A 26,815-nucleotide genomic window follows, 5' to 3' on the forward strand; every position below is an offset into this window, starting at 1 on the left:
AACGGCCTGCTTAGTCCGAGAAGCCAGGAAGTGATTCTATTTAGGGATCTAAGAAATGCTGCAGTCTTACTTACGGACTTGGTGCCATCCTCAGAAAAAAACAACCAACCTCCTTTTAAGTGCACCTTCCTTTCAAAGCCATCTATAATCTTGTTCCTTCACTGATTAATTTTAAAAGTCATAAATAATGTTTAATTTAAATTAAGGGCAACTAATGAATTTGCCACATAACCGCCGCTGTTAGTTTCTTGCCAATGAGCAAGATCTTACTTAAATCTATCAAGTCCTTTAACCTATAAAGGTCTTCAAGAAGTTTCAATCTTTTAAAAATAATAAATTTATTATTTCACATTAGGTCTAATGAAGCTCAAGCTGAGCTTGCTTAGGTATTACCATTTCATAGATGCAGAAGCATCTTTACACTTCCAGGTCAAGTGCTGCATCAGCCTAGTCCTTGACTTGCAGCTGAGGAAAGCAACAGGTTTGTGTGAAGTGACAGAAGAGCACATCTACTCATGTCATGAGCAAGGAACCAGAGAGGAAGAACAGTAATAACATGACATCAGCACTGTACAGAATATTCTGCAGGAATGACACTCCAGCACATAGAAAGGGGAATAAGTACTGAAGTAGCTGAGCAGATTCTGGACATAATTCTGACAGATTTGTCTGAAGAACTCTGTTGGAGGAGGTTTCTTTCTCTCTTCAATCCCCTTTCACAAAACAGAAAGCAGAAATCAAGTCTTTATAAAGAGACTAACGGCCTTTCCGTTTCTTCATTTTTCCTCCAGCCACCTTATTCCTGACACCCATAGCACCCTCTGTATCATCGTTGTCCCCAACATCCTCCCGTGTACGTTTCTTTTTTTCTCCATGCTCCCTTAACTCCTGCAAAACAAAAAGGATAGGACCGAAAATGAACCAGTCACTGAGGGGTAACACATGCTGGTCTCCCCTTCTTAAAAATCAAACAATGAGTAACTTCCTAAAATCTCACATTAGCAAGGGAATAACACCCAAATCCCAATATACAAAAATGCTAACCTCATTGGTAATCAAAGACATGAAAATTAAAACAATAAGCTGTTATTTTCACATGGTAGACTAACAAAGATTTAAGAGAATGGTAATACCCAGTATTGGTCAAAATGTGAGACATTCACATATACTTTCGCTGACAGTGTAAACTGCCATAGCTTTTCTACAGGGCAATGCAGCATTCCATGTAAATTCAAATTTTAACTGTGTATACGCCTCAGCCCAACAGTTCCACTTCTAGGAATTATTCTAAGGAAACAAGACAAGTAGGCAAAGCTATACATACTAGGATGTTCAACCCGGTGCTAGTTAAAATACAAAAATTAGCAAAAGCATAAATACACATCAATGTAAATCACGTTACACATTCGTAACAGAATTCTTTTTAGCTCAAAGAAATCATCACATGGATCTATATTTGTTGAAATCGAAAAATGTTAATCACACACAATTAAAGTCTAAATATGGCTAAAAAAAGAAAAACAGCCAAAGGTACCACTGGTTCTCTGTGGGGGTTGGAGTGGCTTATATGTTTCATTTACTATTTGAATCCTTTCTGTATTTTCTGAATATTTTTCCCCCAATGCAAAGGTAAACAAAAATATCAAACAAAGAATTCCATGTTGGAAGAAAAACAAAAACAAGTCCGTACTTCAGGTACTCAGAAGGCACCCCGTATGGGCAAAGTTCCTCTATCCCCAGACTAGAACTCCTTTAGAATCTTCTCATCTCCACTACTACTGTTACTGCTACTATCAGTAACTCTGCAGTTTATTTTAGCTTATGTGGTGCTCATAAAGCCCTGTAAGGAATTCAAGGTAAGTGTTATTCCCTAAGTTGGGATAGGAACTGCTTGCTGAGGAACTGCTTCTGAGAAATCAGACACACTGTCCAAGCTCACAGCTGTGCCTTCTGACCTCAAGTCCAAAGGTGTTCCTGCCACATGTGAAACATGGACAGTGGCTGAGAATGTGGACACTGTGGTCAGACTGAGTCTGGACCCTGATTCAATCACTTAGTTGTGTGGTCTGATGATGGACCTACCATCTCTAAGCTTTAGAATGCTCATCTCAAATTTGGAATAAAATATTACCCAGCTCCTGCAGTTTACTTTCAAGATTAACACAATACAGTGTCTAGTACATAGAATATCATTTGCAAAGAAGCTGGTAAAAAAATAAGTTGCATACCATTCGGGCAAATCTTTGGGCTTCGGTCACACGTTCTGTCAGCATCATAACTTCGTCATCCTGTGTGGGAAAGACAGGCAGTTTCTTCCCAATTAAGTGTTCTATGCGCTGAAAGAGTTCCACATCATACCTGAAGAAGAAATACTGGCATGGCTTTGGTGGACTGACAATGCCAATGTCAGCCCATTCCAAAATATATATGTCATACAATGCAACAGGAGCCACAGTGTTGAACAATATGGAATCTACTGATCCTCTTCAGAATACTGACTAAATACAATCTTCTGTGCACAGCCCCTTAGAAAATCCCCCAACGACCTTTACTCCCAGAAAAGAACTGGGTACATAAAATTTGTTCCTTTAAAAACAAAATCAGAGATAGTTATTCTAATTCTTTGAGTTGAGGGGAAGGTCACTGCTCTCTGGCTCCAGCAGTTAAAAGAAATAACAGGGTGTTTTTTTTCCCTTCTATATGCCAAATACTGTACTAGACCTTGTACATCTCCATCTCCAATTGTCATTAAAACCCTGAGCTATTAACATCTGGGGCCAGTGAATTCTTTGTTGTGGGGACCGCCCTTTGTATCACAGGATGCTCAGCAGCACTCCTGACCTCTACTCACAGGTGACATTGCGACAAACAGTTACGTTTTCAGACTTTTCCAAAGGTAGGCATTATTATTTCCATTTTACAAATGATGAAAATGGGATAAGGGAGGTTAAGTAACTATTATAGTAACTGGTAGTCAGGTTCCAAGCCAATCTGCTCCGAAGTTCTGCTCTTTTCTCGACACTGCTCTGCCTCTAAAGTAGGTTCACTTACTTACTGTGTGACAAAGGTAATAGACTTTCCAGAGCGCCCAGCTCGAGCTGTTCGACCTACTCGATGGATGTAATCCTGAAACAAAATGGGTGAATAAATTTGAGTTACATGAAGTATAAATAAAAACCTTTGTATGTAAAAGTCTTACCGAAAACTTTTAAAAGAAAATAGATTCATGTTGAAGCACGGAGGAATGGATTTAAAAATTTGTTGAGATAAACCTGCTTCACCTTTTTTATTCTCCTCGCAGCACAAAGCTGACCCCATCTTTCCTTTCTTTTACAGGAAGACAAACCTACAAAGCAGATCTACGTGGTCACAAAGCATCACATGGTGCAGAGAAAAACTGCATGGCATCTAGAGGCAAGTCTGGGTCACAGCTCTGGTTTTACCACCTACCAGCTACACAGCTGTCTGCAAGTCACATAACCTCTCTGAACCTTGGTTTCTTATCTATAAAGCATGGCTGGAAAGACATGCCCAGACTCACACTACTGTGAAAATCAGATGAGACAGCACCTTGTCTACAGCAGCGAGATGTGCAGCCGAGGGGGGGTTGTCCTCCTGGGGCCTTTGGAAAAATCTGAACGCATCTGTCACAATGGCTTCTATGGGCAGAGGCCAGGAGTGCTGAGCAGCCTACAGTACAAAGAACAGCCCCCACCACAAAGAACTCACTGGCCCCAGACGTTAATAGTGCTGAGGCTGACAAACCCTGAGATACACTAAGAACCACAAACCGGCACTTCTAAAGAAATGGAACAGACAAAGACCAGCATGCTGCACCTGCAGGTCTGACTGTGAGCGCCTCGCACCTCTCTCTGGCTACCTTCATTCACATTTACTAATACTGTATCTGCAAGCATGTGCAAAATGATAAGCACGAATAAATCAGGAGCTTTCCCAGTTTTTGATGCTTAACTAATCACAGGCCTCCCAAAAAGGATATTGTAACTAAGGGAAAACAGCAAACATTTCATTAAGAAATACACTTGGGATACAGTGGAATATTATTCAGCCGTAAAAAAAAGAGAGAGAGAGAATTAAATCTTGCCATTTGTGATGATATGGATGGATCCTGAATACATTATGCTAAGCAAAATAAGTCAGAGAAAAACAAGTACCATATGATCTTAACCTATATGTGAAATTTACACAGAAACAAAAAACTGAGCTCATAGATACAGAGAACACATTTGGTGGCTGCCAGAGGTCAGGGTGGGGGATAGGGAAGTGAAATGGGTAAAGGGAGGCCAAAAGGTAAAAATTTCCAGCTATAAAATATGTAAGTTATGGGAATGTAATGTATAGCATGGTGAATATACTTAATAATACTGCAATGCATATCTGAAAGTTGCTGAGAGTAGATCTTAAAAGTTCTCATCACAAGAAAAAAAATTGGTTACTATGTGTGGTGACAGATGTTAACCTAACTTATTGTGATGATCATTTTGCAATACATACAAGTATCAAATCTTTATGTTGTACACCTGAAATTAATATAATGTTACATGTGAATTATACCTCAATTAAAAAATATATACACTTTGGGACTAGAAGGTCAGGTTGCCAACAGGACTCACCTTGGAATGGGTAGGAATGTCAAAGTTGACAACTACATCCACATGAGGTATGTCCAAACCGCGGCTTGCAACATCAGTTGCTAGAAGAATGGAACGAGCCTTTGCCTTAAACTTATTAAGGGATCCTAGGCGCTTGCTCTGAAATGATGAAAAAACGAAATGAAAGTAATTTAAACACTCTTGGAATACCAACTAGACATACTAATACAAGAGACAGAAATTTTTAAAAGGATATTTCCCCCTAACTCCACACTGGACTTGACCTGTCAAAAGGAAACAGAAGCAACAAAAAGGTATTTAAGCCCAGCCGGGCGTGGCTCAGCGGTTGAGTGTTGACCTAGGATCCAGGCGATCAGGGTTCAATTCCTGGTCAGGGCACATGCCCCGGTTGCGGGCTAGCTGATCAATGACTCTCCCATCATTGATGTTTCTATCTCTACCTCTCCTTTCCTCTCTCCAAAATCAATAAAGATATATTAAAAAAAAAAAAAAGTATTTAAGACTAAGGCTAGAAAATACTAACATGAAATAAGAATCGTTTAACATGATAGAGAGATAATTGGGAAATAATTTATTAGAAGTCCTTAGAGATGGCCCTGGCCAGTTTGCTTCAGTGGTTAGAGCGTTGGCCCAAGGACTGAAGGTCCCAGGTTTTCTGGCCAAGGGCACGTACCTCAGTTGCAGGCTCAATCCTGGGCCCCATTCCAGGCTCGTGTAGGAGGCAACCAATCAATGTGTCTCCCTCACATCGATGTTTCTCCCTCCCTCCCTTCCACTCTCTCTGAAAGAGCAATGGAAAAAATATCCTCAGGTGAGGATAAAAAATAAAAATACTAATAAATAAAAATCCTTCGAGATCAGAGAATCACTATTACCACCAGAGCTGAATAAACCAACTCACCAGCTTCCAGACCAGATACCTACCTATGAACACTCTAATCTGACCTCCTGCTATCCTAAGAGGAGGAAGCAAGCATCTGGAGCAACACCTCAAAGCACATAAAATCAAACAATCATGGAAGATGCATTAATACCATGTGTTGTTTATTATTGTATAAATCTATTACTATAAGATTTTTCTCATGCCACCAGATCACCACCGATGACACCAAGGAATCTTTACCTGACTCATCTGCCCATGGAGGGGGATGGCAGTGAATCCAAGATTTCGGAGCAGCAAAGCTGTTCTCTGAGTATTGTTACAGGTGCTGCAGAATATCATAAAGGAGTTTCCGGCCAGTTCATTTAGAATATAAACCAGGTAGGTATCCTAAGTTACAAACCCAAAACAATACATCATTAAACCTCGAAGAAAAGGTTGGGGTCCTGGGCACATAAAGGGAATTAAATACTAAGCTTATAGTTGCTTCTCAATTACACAGACTCCTAAGTGCCAGCTTTGCACTCCTTAACCAGCATTATTATCTCTGTGAACCATGAATTTCACATACAGCCTAAGCCAAGCACAAGGAGATCTGTATTAAGCAACCAGAGAAAGTCCTCATACCAAGGCACAACACAAGGGTCCCTTAACTAGAAAAAACACACATAATAAACACACAAAAGAAAAGCTACCTCAAGGATGGGGTTGGAAGGAATTATATCATGGTTTCGTTACTGTGGTTTATTTAGTATGTTGTGAATTCCTGGAATGTTTGACTTTATCAGCGATAAATAGAACCACAGCGTGCTCTCTAAAGCAAACAAAGAACTCCAATCTGTAGCACAGCTCTTAGCTAATCAAGAGTTGACACATTTTCAGATGCTTTGGTGAAGGAGAGGGAGAGGCAGAAATGATCAAAGTAAACACTTTACCTTGAATTTAGAGGGAATAAAGATATAATATTGCTGCAATTTCTCAACCGTTTGGTATTTAGAGGACACAGCACATTTCACAGGATTCTTCAGTGCTGCTCGCTGAAGTTTTTGTACCTAAAGAAAAGAAGACTTGGAATAGTACACTAATTCCCAAATGCTCTTTCTATTGTTATTGCTATTGTTTGCATTTCTAAATTCTTGTAAAGAAGAACTAAGAAGTCCTCAAAAATGTCACCTTCTTGGTCATGGTAGCAGAGAAGAGAAATGTTTTCCGATCTCGGGGAATCACTTTGAGAATCTTGTCAACCTAAGGCACAAAGAAGAAAGGACACCAATGTAACATTTAGACTGGACACCTGCAAATACTCTCTGTGACAGAGACAGAAAATAGGGTAACAGACAAAACACAGCACCGTGGGATTTGGGGGCTCAAAACTCAATTCAATCCAGCTAAAATTCACGAAACATTTACCACTGATACCATACCACATGCTATCAAAAAAATGATGATTCAGAAAAAAAAGAACGATTTAAATTGGATTAGAACAAATCTAAGAGAAAAGTCAAGAACAGATATTAAATAAATAAGCTATGATGAAGTCATAAAAAAACAAGAGATAGTTCACGGTGTATGAAAAAGGTCTACATCAAACGAAATGGAAAAGAAAATCTGGTTTTGACATTCCTCATCTCTGAAATCGGAGTCCGGCTATATTCTAAAGAGGCTGCTGGGGCACCCACAATGGGCAGAGCACTAAGAATGAAAAAGGCAGCAGATGTTTACATTAGCTGATAGTGAGGCAGCACTCCGCATAAAGCAGGTGTGCAATGCACCAAATTTTGAATCCAGGCACTTGAGGAGGAAAGAAATTGAGAGCTCACCTCTGTCTCAAAATCCATATTCAATATACGGTCTGCTTCATCCATGACCAAGTATTTGAGAGCTCTTAAGTTGAAACCTTTTGTATTTTCCAAGTGGTCAATCAGTCGTCCAGGAGTCGCTAACAAGAAAGGTTAAGGAGAGAGAACAATGTTTAAGAGCAGGAAAAAAGAAAGAAAATTACCAACCTCCTCCTCCTCCCCCCAATTTCAGAAATTGAACAAGGTTACAATAATCTGTTCTTCAAAGTCTTCCTGATAGAGTAGGTAGTTACACAGGCATGAACAGAGCAGCAATGTACGGAATGTCACCAGGGAGGAAAGTCCCAGGTGCCTAGCAAGGGGTAAAACTAGAGAACCAACTATTATAGGCTAGCATCTTGCCCCCAGGGTGACCTTTCCTCCCCTAGCATGTCATTATTCATGCGGTTTAGACCCCCTTAGAGGAGGAACAAGGGCCAGAGAAAAGCCTCATATGATTCCCATACAAGAACAGGAGACGAGAACAGGACAGGCACCAACAGGTCAGCTTAAAGGAGCTAAAAGAAGCCTGTGCCAATAACCCAGGGCAGATCTCTGAGCATCTGAGCAGCCTATTCTATTCTTCCTTTGGAGTGTACTTTTGCTTTGCTTGCTAAATAAACTTCCTCTTGTGCTGGAGTTCTTGGCTCTGAATTCTTTCCTACCCAAACTCAAGAACTGAGGGTGACATTCGCTGCTAACATTTTCACACAAGTTACACCCGACATTGGTAGATTTTCTCCAATTCATCACTGCCAGTGTCTTTTACCTTTGGGAACTACTCACCTATTACTATATGTGGTTTTTTTGCCAGGGCCAGAGATTGGGACATTGAATCAATTCCACCTACAATCACGGCTACAGAAATAAATTTAAAAAAACACAGAAAAGAGATCCTTAATTTTTTCCATAGTTCACTGATCATCTTTTAAAGCCAATGCTAGATTTCTACTTAAATTTGTCCTTCCCTTAAAATGTAAGGCTTAAATTTACAGCTTCCGCCAAAGCTGAAATACCAAATCAGCTTTTCAGTCAATAAACTTATGCTAATTACACTTCTTTCCATTCTCCTTTCACACTCATTCTCAGCTAGTGAAGAAACCCTAAGACTACTTTCCTCTTAAGACACTTACCAGTCTGCACTCCAATAGAAGACCCCAGGGCTTCAAATTGCTCTGAGATCTGGAAGGCCAGCTCTCGGGTAGGGGTCAGAACTAAAGCAAACAAACGCTGGGGCGTCTCCAGCAGTGCATTCAGAATGGGCAAAGCAAAGGCCCCAGTTTTTCCGGACCCAGTTTCTGCTAGCCCAATGATATCACGACCTAGGGGAGAAAAAAGAAAGAAAACATCTAATAGCAAAGAAATTGTTTCTGTATTTTCCCACATTTTCTACAATGACACAATGCGGGGCACAAAGTAGACAATGAATAAATATTTGCGGAATTGGGGGCAGAGGAAGGTTGAATAGACAGAAGACATGGTCTCTGTTCTAGATAAGTTCAAAATCCGCAGATGAGATACACAAATACATAACAATGTGATAAGATCTTTAACATAAGCCCTATAATGTGAGAACACAAAGCAAGGAGTAACTCACTGCCCTAAAGAGTCAGGAAAGGCTAAAAGAGGGGATGGGTAAATTAAATCTGGAAGCAAGCAGAGAAGGAAAGGAAGCACATTCCCATATGATGTATGATGAGAAAATGAAAGCTTTAAAAAACATAGCACACATAGGGAGAGTGAGATATACAATGTGGCTAGAACACAGAAGTCTTAAGGGGAAAGGGGAAAGGAATGAGGCCAGAGTCATAAGCCCTGCTGAAGAGTTTTGATGTCCTCCTGTAAGTGAGAGGACCTGAAGGATTTGAAGCAGAGAATATTATGACCAATGTTATTCGTTAGGATGATAAACTAGGCCTGATGGCACAGGGAGGAGTCAAGGAGCTTAACAGTCCAGGTCAGTTCTCCTTCTGAGGGGAGAATGTCATAAGCAATTCCTTAAGAATAGGTTCCCATGGTTTATCACCAATCAAGCCATTACTGATAAGATTTGGAAATTACCTCCCAAACCAAAACCACTAGAACGGTGCCCAATGGGAATGCTTCCTATCGAGCAATGACCTCCACAGTTGTTCTACTGTTTCTTGACTGTATAACTGCTGAGGTTTCCTTACCTAGACATTAACCCTACAATAAGCCCCTTTTCCCTGAAGTAACCTGAACATGACTGTTCTTTACAATCTAAAACGACCCAAACTCCCAGAATGGGGAACACACAGGAAAGTGAGAGCTCAATTGGGATACCAAGGGAGTTATGATGGTGGCCTGCACTGAGGCAAGGTAGTGAGAATGGGAACAAGGGAAATTTAGAAAGTAACAAATGGAAATGTATTTGAGACACAGTTTTCTAGCTTGGGAGAGAACTCATAGGCCATAAACTGAGATAGGGGCTACAGAAAAATTAGTTCTGGTGAGAAAAACAGGGACTCTGGTTTGGACATAGGGAACCTGAGGTTCCTGCAGTAAGCTCATAAAAAAATATCTAAAAACCAGCTGGACATGCTTGCTTGGAGCACAGAAGAAAAGTGGGTTAGAAATACAGATGTGGTGCTCACTTCAGCAGCACATATACTAAAACTGGAACATTTTTAAAAAAAAAGAAATACAGATGTGGGAGCCATGAACAATCTAGTAGTGGTGCTCCCCCAGGGGCAGACACATCAGAATAACCTATGAGGTTTTATTACTGTTCACCTGGGTCCCATACCTGGAAATTCTGATTCAGCAATTCTAGGTTGAAGCCCAGAAATCTTTGTTGTTTTAAGAGTCCTAGAGGTGACTCTAATGAGCACTGGCTGAGACTCACTGGTGCAGACAGTGTTAGAGCTTCAGGACTAGATGAGACATTGTAGTAGTGTTTGAATGAGAAAAAGGAGATGAAGACAGAATTAACAAGAAGCAACTGAGAACAGGTAGAAGGACACACGACAATGTTGACCTGAAATTAAAAAGGAAGAGAGCTTCAAGAAAGGAGAGTGGCTGATATCAAACAGAATGGACTTTTCAGTACCCATTGTATAGACATTAATCACTTAAATAAGAATCTGCCATGCCAGATCAAACAGTGTATTCTAGGGAATGCTATCCTTTATCCATTAACATCGGTGTTTTCTATACAAAAGAACATGCAGAGACATGAATGATTAGTCAGACCAGACAATGAAGTAATTTTGTGAAGGTGACAGAAACAAATTTTGCACAAATTTTAATGCTCCCCTTGACTGCTGGACCGTTGACAATGAATTCCAAAAGCATCCACCTATGTGTGAGTGAAGAGTTTCTAAAGCTTTTTATTTCCCAGCTCTTTGGAGATTCTGCCCTCCCTGCCAGTATACCACAACATGCCCTCAGGAACAGAAAGAAAAAAAACACACAAAAAAACACTAGATCTGTATTCCTTTTTTTGTCAAGGGAAATCTTAAAATTTCAGAAGGAAGGAGATATAAAAAAGATTTAGGACCCGGCTGGGCATGGCTTGGCGGTTGAGCATCGACCTAGGATCCAGGCGATCGGGGTTCGATTCCGGTCAGGGCACATGCCCAGGCTGCGGGCTCGATCAATGACCCTCTCATCATTGATGTTTCTATCTCTCTCTCTCCCTCTCCTTTCCTCTCTCTGAAATCAATAAAGATATTAAAAAAAAAAAAAAAAAGATTTAGGGCCCGGCTGGGCATGGCTCGGCGGTTGAGCATCGACCTAGGATCCAGGCGATCAGGGTTCGATTCCCAGTCAGGGCACATGCCCGAGTTGCGGGCTTGATCCCCAGTTGGGGGTGTGCAGGAGGCAGCTGATCAATGACCCTCTCATCATTGATGTTTCTATCTCTCTCTCTCTCCTTCCCTCTCTCTGAAATCAATAAAGATATATTAAAAAAAAAAAAGATTTAGGGCCCTGGCCAGTGTGGCTCAGTTGGTTGGAGCATTCCTTGTCTGACACACTGAAATGTGGGTTCAGTTCCCGGACAGGGCACATATCTAGGTTTCAGGTTCAAACCCTAGTCAGAGTGTGTACTAGAGGCAACCAATCTTGATGTTTCTCCCTTTTTCTCCCCCCCCCCCCAGTTCCTCCCTCCCTCTCCCCTTCCTCTCTCTAAGCAAGTCCCCCGGTAAGGATTTAAATAAAAAATTTAAAAAAGATCATGTTAAAAAAAAAAAGTTCAGTTAAACCAAGAACTTTTTCAAAAAGCCAGTAAGTCACCAACTTTGTATCTTCAGTGATGTGACCATATTTTTATTTCAAGTATGCAAGCAACAGTTCCCGAAAGTGGTAGGCACTTCACTGAGTCTAACTTCATACCGAATCTGTACCAGGCCACATACTGAATTTCAACCTACCTTGCAAGGCCAAAGGAATAGCTTCGATCTGGATTTTGGTGGGCTTTGTCCACCCCAGCTGGTCACAAGCTTCACACAGCACGTCTGTCACACCCTGTGAATTCAGAAGGGGACACGTTAGGGAAGACACCGCACACTCGCCTCCCGCTTCAAGGGCCGTCAGGGCCGCCCGCGGGCCACGCGCGCGCCCCCCACGCGCCGGTTCCAAGGTCTCCAGCCGCGTCCAGGGCTTGAAACCGACACTCGCTTTCAGCTCGCCCGGGACGAAGCCAAGCCCGTCACACGTATTGTTTCATTTAACCCTCGTAATTCTGTGAGGTCTCGCCCCAACTTACAGGTGTGGAAAGTGAGGCACAGAGGGTAACAAACTTGCCTCTAGTGAGAGACGGGGCAGAATTCAAACCTGGGTCATCTCACGCCAAAGCCCGAGGTATTTTTTAAAGGGGGGGTGGGGGTGGCCAATTCGCCTCATGTACAACCTCCGTGACAGATACAAATGTCGCCACAGCCAAAATGGAGAAAAGCGCGAACGGGGCCTCTCAGAGCCCGGCAGACCCCCGCCCCCCACCAACCACCCAAACTCAGAGGGTAAGGGAGCGCCTCCGGAGCACGAGCTTTGGGGGGGGACACCAAAGTCAGGCCCCAGATGCTTTTGTACACCGCCCGCAGGAATCTGAGGCAACTGGTCTCTGCTTACTCCTGGCGCCAGCAGTACAAAGAGAAAACAGTGTCATCCACCCTCACCAGGTCTTTAAACGTTTTAGTTTCCTCCTCCTCCGCAGCCGGCTCGGGCGCTTCGGCCGGGGACCCAAGCTCCTCGGGCGCCGCCATCTTGTCCGGCGGCTCCGGAGGTGGGTCGGCGGCGCGCGGGATGCTGGTAAATGTAGTTGTCGCTCTTCCAGACTGCGTGTTCCGGGCGCCCCCCTGCGGCGGTGCCGGGCTTCGCACCAGCCGACCAGGGGCCGTGGCTTCGCGGAAACCTAGTGGAAAACAAAGGGATGGATACACGCGTGGGGGCTTGTGGAATTGATCCCAGTGCAGAAGCGGATGAGGACCGGGGCCTCCAATATGCCCTTCAAGTCCCTTTTAAAAGCTTTCCCCACCTTGTCCTGGCTAGCGCCTCAGTGGTTAGAGCCTCGGTCTGCACACGGAAGGGTCGCAGTTTCGACTCCCTGTCAAGGGCATGTACCTGGGTGCAGGTTCGATTCCCAGCCCTGGCTGGGTCGCCAATCAATGTGCCTTTCTCACCCCCCTCTCTCTCTCTCCTCCCCTTCCTCCCTCCCTCCCTCCCCCTTCTTCTCTCAATAGAAAACATATCCCTGTGTGAGGATTAACAAAAAATAATAATAAAGCTGAGTGACAAAGACAGTGTCCCCTACCCTCGTGGAAAAGACAGAAAATAAATAAGTGATCATAGATCCTTTCAAATTGATGTAACAAACGGAAATAAAAATGATAGAGAGTAACCTAGAGAGGGTGCGTTGCGGGGATTACTGCAAGATTGGGGAAGGCCTCCCCGAGACAGTGATATTTGAGCTGAGACCTCACTGATGAACAGGAGGAAGTCCCATCAAGAGCCCAGGGGACCATTATTTCAGACTGAGGGACCAGCAAGTGCAGAGACCCTGCGGGGGTGCAGCCAGTGAGGCCATTGTGGAAAGCAATCTACCATTGCTGAGGCAAATTAAGTCTATTGCATGCCCTGTGCCCGCCAGCACACTCCCATGGCCCAGCATGCAGGTTCTCACAAGGTGCTCGTCACAGAGGACTCATCACAGCGGTAGTCCGGAGGTGGGGAGTTGGAAGCAATCTGGTGTCCAACACTGGGAGAGTGGGCAACTAAAATGTGCACATGGTGTGAACAAATATGGCTATATCTCAAAAACCTAGTGCTGAGTGAGAAAACTATAAAATGTATTGTGTACATTTAAAATATATGTTCAAAATAAAATAAAATAATAAAATATATGCTCACCAGATACCACTCTCTGCTGGAACACATACAAACAGAAAAATACTCTTTAGACATTTTTAAATGGTTGCCAGTGGAGGGAGAGGGATTGGGATAAAATTGGGAATTGGGGGTAAAAGATAACACATATACAAAGCAAAAGAGGGGACTTGTGATGATAATGTGCCCTGGCCCTCGAGAATTGTCGACTCAACTGGACTCAGTGTGCCTGAGGACCTTTCCATTACCAGAACAAAAAAGCCTCTGATTTCGGAATTTTGTGGGGTCTACAACAAAACCAAGTAGGATGAGGTCAGAGAAGTAGGCTCAGGTCAGACCTTGCAGGTCCTATACTAAAAAGTATTGGGTTTGGATGCTATCTTAAATGCAAAAGGAAGCCCCTGGGGAGGGGGAGTTGAGCAGGGAAGTGACATGATCTAGGTCTTTAAAATATCACTCTATATGAAGATAGATTGTTGGGAAGAAAGAATGGGAAAGAGAGACCATCTAAGAGACAAGAGATGGTCTTCATGCCCCAGCTCTACATACCCAGCCTGACACAAAATGGATGCTCCCTAAATGCTGCCTGGATGAATTAAAATTCAGCAAAGTGTTGAGATCAGGTATGACGGCAGACCCGGAAACACTGGTTGTTTCTCCCCCTAGTGTTTTTTCAATTACAGTTAACATTCAATATTATTTTATATTAGTTTCAGGTGTACAGCATAGTGTACTGATTGTTTCTTTAGAGAGCGAAGTTGTTTCCATCTTTGAGATTACACTTCCGCAGAATAGGAATCTGGGGTTTTTTAATATATCAGTTTATTCCAGGTTAAAGAAAAGGAGAAAAGACACACACGGGCTAAATCAAGAGGTCACCTTGAAATTGGTCCCATCAGACAGTCACAAGCATACGCTGTGCCAACACAGTCTAAGGCTCTCCAGCTCTCTGCCAGCTTTTCCTCATGGCCACCCTCTCCTTTTCCCTAGGACTGGGTGGGGATTAAGGCCACTTTAGAGGATGTCCGAAGTGGGTAACAGGCTTTGAGATAAGGGGAAATTGACATATCCCAAAGAAAGTCTCCCAAACTAGCTCTGGCTCTTCCTCCTCCTGTTCTCAGTTTTGTAGACCTGCTGGGGAATTTCTGTTCCTTGTTTGACAAATGGGGAACTTGAGTCCCAGACATGTCATACTGCTAGGCCACAGAGACAAGACTAGAACTGAAGCCTCCTGAGACCCAGAGCAATGCTTTTACTGAAGAGAACATCGCTCCCCATGATCACAAGCAGGTTTCTCTTGCACAGTCACACTCTGAATTCCTCTGCTGCACAGATTTTTTTTAATTTTTATTTTTGGTAAAAACAAAGAAGCAGTTAAAGTATTTATTTTGCTTCCCTTAGACTCACTCTCTGATTTCATCTAGTAGAGTAGAATGGGAAATGAAAAGTGCTGAGAGAAGGTGAAAGGCATGAGTGGGAGGAGGGAAGTGGAGCTAAGAAGCCTGAGAAGGGGACCCAGGTGGAAACAATTGGAAGGTCTATAAAATTCCATGTAATATAGGGTCTAAAGTTACCCACAGTTTGTTAAAATGTGTTACAGGAAAGAAAAAGTATATATCACACATGTCCCTCTCCTTAAGTAGAAATAGAAGTTCACTCTGCCACCCTCTTGCTGGTCTAGCTTCATAATAGATCAGGAATCCAACTACTTTTCTCCACTCTCAGCCACCAACATCTCTCACCTGGATGACTGCAGCAGCCTCCTCCTTAGTCTTCTTGCCTCACTCCTACCCCTCAGCAGTGAATTCTCAACATAGCAGCAAAGGGATCCTTTTAAAACAGAAGTCTGATCATATCCTTTCTCTGCTCAAAACCTTCCAATGACGTTCCATCTCACTCAGATTAAAAGTCAAAGTCCTTACAACAGTCTGTACAGCCCTACACATTCAGGAACCCAGCACCTTTCTGAACTCATCTCCCCCACCTCCCTCTCACCTGAACTTCTCACGGTTCCTTCAACACATCGGGCATACTCAGAGTCTTGTCCTTTCTGTTCCCTCTGCCTGGCATGCTCTTTCTTCAGATATGCTCATGGCTCCCTCCCACACCAACTTCAGGTCTTCGCTCAAATGTCACCTTGCCATTGAGGCCTTGCAACCCCTCCCCCAGCACTCTCTCCCCTGTCTCCGCTTTGTTTTTCTCCATGGCCCTTATATAGTAAGCAAAATAATGGCCCCAAAGGTGTACAGTCTCTGTGAACACGGCATAGGGGAACTGGATTGCAGATGGAGCTCAGGTTGCTCACCAACTGACCTTAAAACAGGGAGATTATGTTGGATTGTCCAGGTGGGCCCAATGGAATCACAGGGGTCCTGAAAAGCGGAAGAAAAGGCAGAAGGGGAGGTCGAGTGACAGTGGACGAAGCACCCAACCCATCGCTGCAGGCTTTGAAGAGGAAGGAAGAGGGTCCTAGGCCAAAGGATGCAGCATCCTCGAGCAGGTGGAAAAGACAAGAAAACAGGTCCTCCCCTGGAGCCTCCAGAAAGAACCACAGCCCTGACAAATGCTCTATTTCAGCCTGCTGAGAATGGACCCAAGTGCTTGGGAGAGACATTTCACCAGAAGGATGTACCTTGGCAAAGCTCTATCAGAGAAATAAGGAAGGGAAAGATTTGGAGATGACAATGAGATTTCAAGGTAGGCAACTGGAATACTGGCATTGCTTTGATAGAGGCAGAAGGGTTGTGAACCTGGGCCGGGTTTACAGAGGAGGGGCATACTTTTAGCTTCGGACGTGCTGGGAAGCAAGCCAGTACCATGAGGATAAGGGGTGCTCGTCTGTGTGTTCATTCAGCCTATGCTCAGGAGCATCTCCTGGGGCAGAAGCTGGAGAGACCCCGTGGGGAGGCTTAATGATACCCCAGGTCCTATTTCTGTCCTTGAGAGCCTTGGAGGAGGCACAAACATCTGTAATAAAAGGTATCCTGACAAGTCTGTATAAGAGACACAGCAGATTGCTCTTAGACATCCAGGTAAGGGCAGGACCACATCTGGCTGAAACCAAAGTGGAGCATGAGGGGAATGGGGCAGGAGGAACACAGCTAGGACTCTCCTTTTTCTCCATGTTTCCTGCAACCTGCTTTACTCAGTCAATGATCTTTACCTTTGTTTTCATCTCACCTAATGCCCAACGAATTCAGATTTACCGAAGAGAATCCTCTAAGCGCTGGTTTCACCCACTCCAGCATCCGACCCAGGACTGGTGAAGCACTAGGGCCGGACGTGAGGGGCTCGCTGGGGGACCTGTGAAGGAGGTGAGAGGAGAGCGGCCTGGGCCTGAGGCTCGGGGACACTTGGAGTTGAGGAATGAAGGAGAAAGAAAAGCCATTGGGAGAGACAAATAAAGGCTGATGTCACAGAAGTCGAGAGAACGGAGTGTTTTCAGAGTTGGGTAGTGAGCAATGCCAAGTGCTACAGAGAAGTTAGAAAGAATGAAAGCCCACCAGTTCCTAGCGTTTACTATGCAGAAGCTTGGGGAACAGTGTTAAAAGCAAATCACCCACGGACACAGCATTATCATTTTGGATAGTTTTATGACACCTAAAGTCTTATTCTCTGCAGTTTTAGTCCGTAGCTATCGTACTGAAATTAAGTACACGTCCCAAACAGGATGAAAACTGACGAGCAGGTTCAGGGAGAGTTTCGATGGAATGACCCCAAAGAAGTTTCCTTTTCAGAGGTTTTTATACAAGATCTGGAAAGGCCTGCTGAACCAGTAATTCCTTTATTCGTATCTGTGCAGTCTCTGTCGACACTTTCAGTCCCAGCATTTCAGCAGTTCACAAAAAATTCTTATTAATCCTGTCCAGGTGTTTTGTGCACAAGAATCTCGCTGTGGTTAGGGCATCTGGGGCAGCATTACGCAACACTTGTGCATAAGCTTCAATGATCAAAGCTGAGGTTTGATCACTTTCAAATTGAAACCACATTGTTTTTTGCAAACACTAGCCATTGGCAAACCTACGTTTTAATTTCTTATTGGTTAATCTACTGGCATAAGATTACCCTACCTAGGATTTAGAACCCTGTCTGCATTGCTCACAAATGACAGTAGGCGGTACAGGTGAGTACTCAATAAATGTTTTCTGTATGAATGAATAAATCTGTCAGTTTGTTATTAACATTGTAACTACCGTGAGCCATTATTTTATATTAGGAAAATACTCTCAGAAGAGCTAAGAGCATAACTCCAGAGTCAGGCTGCCAGGATTGAAACCCTGGGGCAGCTCTTGCTAGTTGTGCAATCTCTCAGTTTCTTCACTTTCTTTACCCAATAACATGGAGTAATTATAGTGTTTCCCCCTCATAAGATTTTTGTAAATGTGATAATACATGTCAAATTGCACTTAGAACAGTACCTAGTAAGTTTTCAATAAATGTTAACTATTATTATTATCATTAAATATCCACATTTATTTTCTATATTTACTACCTAAATGTCATTTTATTTAAGCACTAAGAAAAATATTGCTCTTCAATGATGTTTTGACAGTGCAGGTTTAATAATAAGGCGAGGGCCGAACAAATGTCTACAAGTCAACCAGGGAGCCTAGAAAAAGAAATTTTTAGCCTAAAAAAAAGTTTTAGACATCATTGCCCCTCCTTAACTCCATCTACACAAGAAGCTTCTCCCAATTACAATTATTTTGGTAAACTTGGCAACTGTATCCACACAAATGCTGAAACAAGCCAGGCTATGATTGCTCCTGTGTGTCTGGGAATAGAGGCCTTGGCTGTGACTCTTTGTGGAAGTTCTGCGCAACTGGGTTTGTAGGCCTTTGCCTGCACTGCCACCCCTGGAGTTTCACTGGAAATATAAAATGGGATTAAACATCATTCTCTGCAGATGTATCTTTGTATAGACAAGCTTTACCTGTGCTTTCAAGACCACATTGGAGGGCCTCCTCTCCACAACCTAATGCTAATGCCAATCAGGACGCAGGGTGTGGAGGGTCCCTAAAGTTCCTTCCTGGGCCCTAGAGGGGTCTTGCTTCATCAGCATGATTTCCCCTTTCCTAATAACTCTCCGGTCATTTCCAGGTCTTAGGGCTCACTCCCTGTCTTATTCCAGACCACAGCAGGATTTACCAGGGGCAAAAAGTCAATGCAACAAGGAGAGATTTATTGCAATTAACTAAAAAGACACTTGTTAAGACAGGAATATAGATGCTACAGCAAAAGCAGGATCCCAGCTTGTGGCTGGCTTTTGCAAACAGTCAGGCTTTTGCCAACACAGCCTATCTATATCTATCATCTATCTATCTATCTATCTATCTATCTATCTATCTATCTATCTATCTATCATCTATCTATCTATCTATCATCTATCTATCTATCTATCTATCATCTATCATCTATCTATCTATCATCTATCATCTATCTCTATCATCTATCATCTATCTATCTATCTATCTATCATCTATCTATCTATCTATCTATCATCTATCTATCTATCTATCATCTATCATCTATCATCTATCTATCTATCATCTATCATCTATCTCTATCATCTATCATCTATCTATCATCTATCTATCTATTATTTATTTTGGTCGCATACTCACTAACAGTGCAACATCCAGACCCAGGCATGTTTCCAAGGTGGGGCGACTCAGAGGCTGGCACTCAGATAGGAAGATCACTTCCAGGGCAGTAGCTCTTGGCAGACCATAGCAACCACTACAGGTTCTCTGTTTGGATTGCTGGACCCTCTACCCTATGTGCACCTTCCTTTCAAACAGAATTCTAGGTATACTGGGATCAGCCAGTTCTTAGCTAAAAAGTACCATATTTCCCAGCTTGCCTTACATGGCCAAGATCAGTGACTTGCAAGGTGAAGTTCCCTGGAGATCTGTGGGAAAATTTTGTGTCCTAGTATAGATGCTGCCTCTTGCCCTCCCTTTCTGCCTCTCTCTAGGTTTTGTGAAGGCTAATTCAGCTAATTCTAAGTTTCCTTTTGATTGCTTCCCAGGTTGAAATTATGCTCAAAGATTTTGAAACTGCTGGAAATCTGATTTCTAGGTAATAAGAGTGTTTTTGATTCCTTATTGTTGAGTGCAGGGGTTGATTGCTTTTTAAAAATTGATTTACATGGTTTGATACTGAATATTCTGAGTGAAAACAAATATCTGCCGTTTTTCAAAGTTATTAATTCATACACAGGTGAACAGGAGATTAGGTCATGAATTCCAGAGATCAACACGTTTGAGGAGTGGGCAATTTATTTCAGTAAAGGGAAAGAACTAATTTTGCTACAGTGGGAGAAAAACACATGGAATTCAAACATTGCTGCATTTCACTGCATCCCTATTGACCTCTGCACAGTGTCTGTATCTCAATTCCCTCTTCCCTTTCATACCAAGGTACTGAGTGAGGACTGTATCAAGTTGGCATATCTGATTCAGAGTGCTGGCTTCTACACCACTCTCCTCTCTCTTTTTTCTCCCATTATACACTTTTGACTTTGACATTTGCCATATTGGAAATGACAGGTGCCTGAGGGCAAATGCATCAAAGCAATTAGGATCAGAATGTTTGCCGAGGATTATTTTTTAACAGAGCAGAACGTAGTGTGATTGAATCTCCTTTATTGTGACAGAACACAATCTAAATAACTGTAAACCCCAGAAACTACCAGAAGCACTTAAACCTTTAGTGCAAACATATTTATTTTTCAAACTCGGGACATTTTTTTCTGAAGTACACTTATGCTCTAAATACCCCTCTCCCTTCTTTCCTTTACAACATACCATTTCAATCTGTTTGTTTATAGAATATAGGCCTCAGGGAAAAGCCCTATTCACATTCCCACAAAAGAAATAAATATTTGTCTCTAGGATCCATTGAACTGAACTTGACTAAATGCTGATAGAGGCTCCAATCTTTATAACAGACATGTAGAGGATGGATGGTCTTTCATTATCAACAAATTCCTGTTAATATACCTAAGCAGTTCACTAAATTATTGTAATGCCTTTATTGAGCTCCTATTATGTGCAAAGTGTTGTTCCAAAGTAGACACTCTTCCTTAGATGTAAAGTAGGCCCCTGAAATGATAACTTCAGGAGTTTAGGGCTTTGATATACTCAAAATACCCTGATAGGAAATGCTTGCTGCTGCTGGTGCCAAAAGTGCCCAGTTTATTTCTAGGGAACAGCTCAGGCATTGGAAGAATATAACCCAAACTTAAGCATTAATAAAAGGTGGAGTAAGAGAGTGGTTGTACCTTTATGACATAACACAAATGGCAATATGAAGTACATTCTGGTGACCTAAAATGCTAGCATCTCTGCAAGGTAGTCTAGGAAATGACACCAGTTTCAAAGAAACCAGTAGCAACGTGAAAACAAACCAGGATACAGATTGATTGTAATTTGTAGGAAAAATTAAAATACAGAACCACTAATCACCATTCCCTAACACTGAAATTTTACTTCCTCGGACACACTGCCATCATTGGGAAACATGGGAGAAAATGGAATCAATTTAAAGCATATTAAATAAGTAATACAGCCAAGTTTTGTGTGTGTGTAGTCCCAAAGACTTTTCAACATATTTTTCAGCATTACAGTTGTAGGAATGGAAATTGAAGAAATTATATTTTCTTAGAGACAGCTTACAGATTTTTACAGCTCTCAGTGTGAAAATAGGACACATCATCACCATAACACAAGCTATTTTGTCTATAACCCATAAGACATAACTTCACAAGACATCAGGCTTCCAAGGTCTAGGTGCTTCCTTCATATGTCTTTGTGTTTTTCCCCCCTGAAAAATAATTCAGAACCCTGAACTAAATAAGTTCTCCTTTCAGGCCAAGTGTTATCTGCTGGCAAAGTACCTTCAGGTTAAATATGCCTGCATCATTTCTATATTCCACAAGTCAAGCCTCCATTTATAAGCTTAAACTCAGCTCTGGGTCTCTCTATTCAGAACTTCCCACATTTACTTCATGTGGGAAGGAGAGAGACTTATTCAAGGAGAGCTCAGGACCGGCCTCGGAAAGTCAAACTCAACCTCATCTCCTGAAAAGAGCCTCAGTAGTCTCCCATTCAGTCACTTGCTCTTCGTATTATTTTCTAAATATGGTGATTAAATAAAATTAAATGTAAATAAGAAACAGTAATTAAATTAAAAACTTAAAATAAATTAAACAAATACGAGGTCTAGCAGTTTTCAGAGAAGGTAATAAAGGTCAATTTCCAATAAATTCACATTCCCTTCGGTACCAGTATCTACAATGAGTGGGCAACACTGCCCTCTAAAGGGCTTATTGTGTTACATCCCTTAGTTAACGATGGGGAGGTGACCCAGGATGCATTGACCAGTGCACACACTTCCTTTTACTTCTGGGACATAGTGTGTCCTTGACCTTCAGTGAATGACTCTGAAGACCATGGGGCTCCTAAAGAGGGCCTGAGACTTAGTGAAAGCTCACTGAGGGGATCAGAAACTAACATCTGCTGCAGTGTTTTTCAAACCTTTGTAGGCATCAGTATCACCCTGAGGGCCTGTTTAATACAGGTTGCTGGGCCCCACCTCCAGAGTTTCTGATTCCCTAAGTCCGGGGTTGAGTCCAAGAATTTGTTTTCTAACAAGTTCCCTGGTGATGCTAATGCTGCCAGTCCAGGGGCCACTCTTTGTGAGCCAGACATTGTGCTAGGCACTTGATCTCACTTAATTCTCACAACAGAGTAAGGTTTTAGCATCTCTCTTTTACCAACCTGGAAGCCAAGTCTCACAGTAGTGACAGAGTTTGTAATAAACCTGGGACTATCTAACTCAAAGCCATTGCTCTCTTCTCTACACTATGATGTCAGTAAATGAAGCTGTTATGTCATATTCCTTGGTCTCAGCTTCTTCCTGCAAGGGGCAGCACTTAGAGGACTGGTTGGTTTCCCTTCTCAGAGTCTGGATATGAAGCCACCCAGGAAGGTCCACTCCATCCCCAGGACGGACCCCTGAGTGGATAAGCTGAGAGGGGAGGGGACCGCGTGTCAGAGCCAGGGGCCTCTCTTGGGTGCTGAACCCTCCTACACTGTTCGGAGGGGGTCACTTTGCTCTGGACCCTGGAGGTCTTTGTACTCAGAAACTCTGGAAGAGAGGCTTTAGAGCGTGTGTCTCCTCACACAGGCATTCTGAGGGCCTCCAAGCCTAGCAGGGCTTGGAGGGGACCCAGAGGGTGGCCATGTCTGCACCCTTTTCAGCCTCAGCTCAAACCACTGGGGCAGGGGCAGGGACCACCCAACAACTTAAAACAGGAGCGCCCAGCGACGTGAAGACTGGATGGTTTTGATAAAGGAAAAATCGTTTTCGGGTCACACAGTCCACCAGGATCAGGAAATGAAACAGTCCTCGGCCGCCGACCCCAGCAGAATGTCACAGGGATGGGACGAGAAGGGCTGAGAGCCCCGCACTGCTTTCCCGTCCTCTGCATTCCCTTCCTAACGCAGGTTGGCGGTTCCCCGAGGGAGCTGCACACCCGGAGCACCCCCAGGGATGGTTCCTGGCCTCGGTCGTTAGGACAAAGGATGTTCTCAGAAACACAACGCCGAGGGCGGGTCCGCGGAGACCTTGAGGCGGCGGCCCCGTCTGGGCCCGGCGCGGAGCCGGACGGCGGCCTCCAGCTGCTCGCTGAGCCGGTCCAGGGCGCCCGTGCAGGCCTCCAGGCTCTCGGCCAGCTTCTGAACCGTGGCCCTCAGCACCGCCTGGCTCACCCTGGCGGCGCCCTCGGCCCGCCTGGGCAGGAGGAAGCCGCGCGAGCCGAAGAACACGACGGCGCAGACGGCGCCGCACAGGGCCATGGCGGCGCTCCGGCCGCCCCGCAGCAGCCGGCGGTCGCCGCGGCCCTGCCAGCGGCAGAAGAAGTCGAGGAAGCCCAGGACCTCGCGCATCTGGTCCTGGCAGGCGGCCGCGATCTCCTGCACCCGCTGCGCCTCCCGGGAGCTGCAGACGATCAGGGAGAGGTCCGAGGCGACGGCGACGGCCCCGCCGGCGGTGGCCACCCCCAGCCCCACGGCCGACGCCACGAGCGAGGCGCCCAGGGTGAGCGGGCTGAGCGAGAGCCCCACGAGCGCGGCGGCCGCCCCCGCGGCGCTCAGCGAGCCGCCCGCCACGCTGGCCGCCAGGGAGCGTCTGCGCAGGCGCTCCAGGCGCCGGGCGGCCTCGCGCAGGCGCAGCAGCTGGCCGTGCAGCCGGCCGCGCCGGTCCAGCAGCAGCCCCTGGAAGCGGCGCAGCGCGGCCGCGCCCTGCAGCTCCCGCGCCGCCGCGCCCTCCATGCCCTGCGGGGACGCGGACACACAGTTATTCCCGAGCCTCCGGCACTCCCGGCGGCTCGCGACCGCCGCCCCCCCACACCCAGGGGGGCCGCCGGCCCAGGTTACAAAACGCGGCAGCTCCCGCCCCGCGAGGGGAGGTGGGTCCTGCTCAGCGAGTCACGTGTCAAGGTCCCAAAGCCCCGCAAGGTCTCAGGACCCCGACCCCCGTATGCAAGTAGGGCTAATGCTGTCCTCTGTTTTTTCCTCCCAGGGAACGCTAAGGATGGACTTTATTAACCATTCGCTGTGTAGGATGTGAACGCGGTGGAGAGAGCATGAGCCTTCTCCACCTGCAACACTCAGGCCTCGGCTCTGCTGGGAAGTGCGGGCGGCGGCCCTGCCGGCGCAGGGCCCTTTGGTTGCATGAAGACTTGGGGCATGAGCTTTGTAATACGGTGCGGGTTTCTCTCTCTCTCCCCGATGAGTGAAAAAAAAGTCACCAAAAACTCAAAAGTCATGCTGTCTAGCAAACGTAAGAAATTAATCTTTCTAAGTTAGATGCTTGCCCGGAGCAACTCTTCTGCTTGCTGTTCCTCCAGGCTCTTATCCTAGAATTAAGCCCCAGATGTGGTTTCGCTCTTTATTCCAATTAGAGCTCATCGGGTGTCACTCTTTGATGGGTGCTGAATTAAAACGAAATTAAATTAATACCACTATGTCTGTTTTGAAAGCTTCCTTTAAAAAATGAGTAAAGGTTGAATGAAACAAAATCACCCCAATTTTTTGTTTAACAACTCGGGGGAAAACCTTGTGCCAGATGGAATTGAAGCCAGTTACAGAAGACCAACAAAGAGACAGAACTGTACACTCTGGGGTAAAAGTACATCCTTCCTAGTTGCCAAAAATTCCCACCTTCATATTCACTGTATTCATCATCATTAGGAACTTCTTAAAAGTGGCAAATAAGCCACAGAAATAGAGCGTTTCGATCCTGTGAGATATCAGGGCAGTAATTATTCTCATCTGAAAGATGAGGAAATGGAAACACAGGCAGGTTCTAGATGCAGCCAGTCCTTCACAGAGCCCAGTCTAGAATCTTGGTCTCCTGACTCTGCCTAGGTCTTAATTTTACTCGCATGCCCCCATAATTCCACCCACCAGTGATAAATTTTCAAGTAAAGTCATCTCTTAGCAAAGTGAAAAAAAAGTCACTCAAAAATATATAATGGCTCAGGGATATAATCCCAGTATTACAAGTCCAATGGTAATTCTTCAGATAGTAACCCTCTAGGCTCCCCACTTACCATTCACCTCTGGCTACCTCCAGGAAAGAAAAATCTGGGGCTGTTTCTGGGTGAGCATGCTTTATAGTTCCAGAGAACCAATGACGGCCCTGGGAAAGCCTTGTCTCACTCTGAGAATTGCCATTTCCTGGCCTGGCCCCTGCTGCCTTCATCCTGAAGGATGTGACATGGTGGAAAATGACCTGCCAGCCGCACAACACATGCCATATTTAGGAAATGAACATTGTGTGTTCCCTTTCCCCTAAATGCAGGAAAAGAACAGCAGGCTCTTCCCCAACTTGAAACAAGTGTGTCATTCTCCCAGGAGGGTATACCCTGCCTTTCCTCTCCTGAGAATAGCTAATGACGTTATCTGGGAGTACATCAAAAGCACCCCAGGCTGACCAATTACAGTGTTTCTTGAGAGACCACAATTATAAAATCATTTTTTAAAAAGAAAAGGGGGCGGACGCTTATGTTTGATATAGCCACTTATAGTCCACTCTTGTATTTGAAAAAGCATTGTGAATCTGTGAGTGGTTGAAACACGTGATCCAATAAGCATGAGGCCTTAAAAAAAGAAAAGAAAACGCAAGGCCCCACCCACAGGAAGTGCTGCGTGCAGTTTTGGGCATCTCCAGCTGCAGGGAAGATGCTAGAGGTCTCAGAAAGGTCACCCTGTAGGCCAAATGCGTCAGAAAAATCTGTGGGGTCAGGCTGCACAAGGAGCTAATTATATACTCAACAGCAGGAGGGATTCAGCTTCCCGGGTTTCCATTTGAAGTAGCAATTGCAGTCCATGCAATAGTTAAATGAATGGATTCTATCCCCAGGTTAGTGAAGCATGGCTTGAACGGCAATTTATCTGAATAATTCAGGAGGGAAAATGGAGTATAGCATCTGTGGGTGCTTTCTAGCGATGAGAGCTCAGCCTGGCAGCCTCCGGCCATAGGGCTCCAAATACATAATCCTTCTTCTAACACTCTCACTTTAAAATAAGGGAGGCCAAATTGGTTTCTCCCTTAAATAATTATCGTCTCAGCTCTCTGGTTCATCTGGAAAGTCTTAACAGCCATATCTTTCTGGAACACAATTAAATTCCCCACCTTTATAACTATAATTTATCAACACAATGCCATTTGCTACTACTCAAATGATGGTCCTTTTGAACTTAATTTTTCTGAATCTGGTCCATGTCCAAATATTCTGGTTATAGCTCCTCAAAGTATAAATGTAACCTTAGTCAAGATGCCTTCAGTATCTACCTGTGCTTTTCAATTAAGTGGTGGGAAAATATGTCCCCATAGACATTAACATTCCAAATGGAATGTAAGCCAGGTTGAACTGAGGGTGGGGAAGGTGGTGGGCAAAGAGGGACAGTACCCTGATTCTCCACTTCCCATATGCTTCTTCAACATCCCTAGTTCAAGAAAGAAGAGAGGAAGAGATCTTGGTAAGCACAGGGATCTCCAAACTGCAGCCCTGGAGAATCTGAATCAGGAGGTCTGGAGTGGTGTCT

At 44.2% G+C, this 26,815-nt stretch overlaps 2 protein-coding genes across 3 annotated transcripts in view; both read right to left on the minus strand.

The window, feature by feature from the left end:
* Positions 1 to 319: 319 nt before the first annotated feature.
* The window catches only part of DDX47 (DEAD-box helicase 47), a 61,587-nt gene continuing 35,091 nt past the window's right edge, over positions 320 to 26,815 (minus strand). The window contains exons 2-13 of one of the 2 annotated variants that reach the window (XM_081127573.1): positions 12,491 to 12,726; positions 11,747 to 11,840; positions 8,486 to 8,674; positions 8,139 to 8,210; positions 7,335 to 7,453; positions 6,688 to 6,759; positions 6,450 to 6,566; positions 5,758 to 5,904; positions 4,635 to 4,772; positions 3,056 to 3,126; positions 2,229 to 2,358; positions 320 to 888 (exon numbers count right to left, since the gene is read on the minus strand). In XM_081127573.1, coding sequence (XP_080983699.1) covers positions 757 to 888; positions 2,229 to 2,358; positions 3,056 to 3,126; positions 4,635 to 4,772; positions 5,758 to 5,904; positions 6,450 to 6,566; positions 6,688 to 6,759; positions 7,335 to 7,453; positions 8,139 to 8,210; positions 8,486 to 8,674; positions 11,747 to 11,840; positions 12,491 to 12,726 — 1,517 coding nt within the window. In that variant the 3' untranslated portion in view covers positions 320 to 756. The remainder of the gene's footprint in view (positions 889 to 2,228; positions 2,359 to 3,055; positions 3,127 to 4,634; positions 4,773 to 5,757; positions 5,905 to 6,449; positions 6,567 to 6,687; positions 6,760 to 7,334; positions 7,454 to 8,138; positions 8,211 to 8,485; positions 8,675 to 11,746; positions 11,841 to 12,490; positions 12,727 to 26,815) is intronic. The other variant, XM_081127574.1, reaches the window with a different exon arrangement.
* APOLD1 (apolipoprotein L domain containing 1) lies at positions 20,408 to 25,335 on the minus strand. The gene is made up of 2 exons (XM_081127575.1): positions 25,318 to 25,335; positions 20,408 to 24,037 (listed from the first exon to the last, which is right to left on the minus strand). Exons 1-2 carry the CDS (start codon positions 25,318 to 25,320, stop codon positions 23,294 to 23,296), a joined length of 747 nt encoding a protein of 248 aa, XP_080983701.1. The 5' UTR covers positions 25,321 to 25,335; the 3' UTR covers positions 20,408 to 23,293.

This window comes from Miniopterus schreibersii (genome assembly GCF_964146895.1).
Source record: "Miniopterus schreibersii genome assembly, chromosome: 2".
NCBI classification, from domain to species: domain Eukaryota; kingdom Metazoa; phylum Chordata; class Mammalia; order Chiroptera; family Miniopteridae; genus Miniopterus; species Miniopterus schreibersii.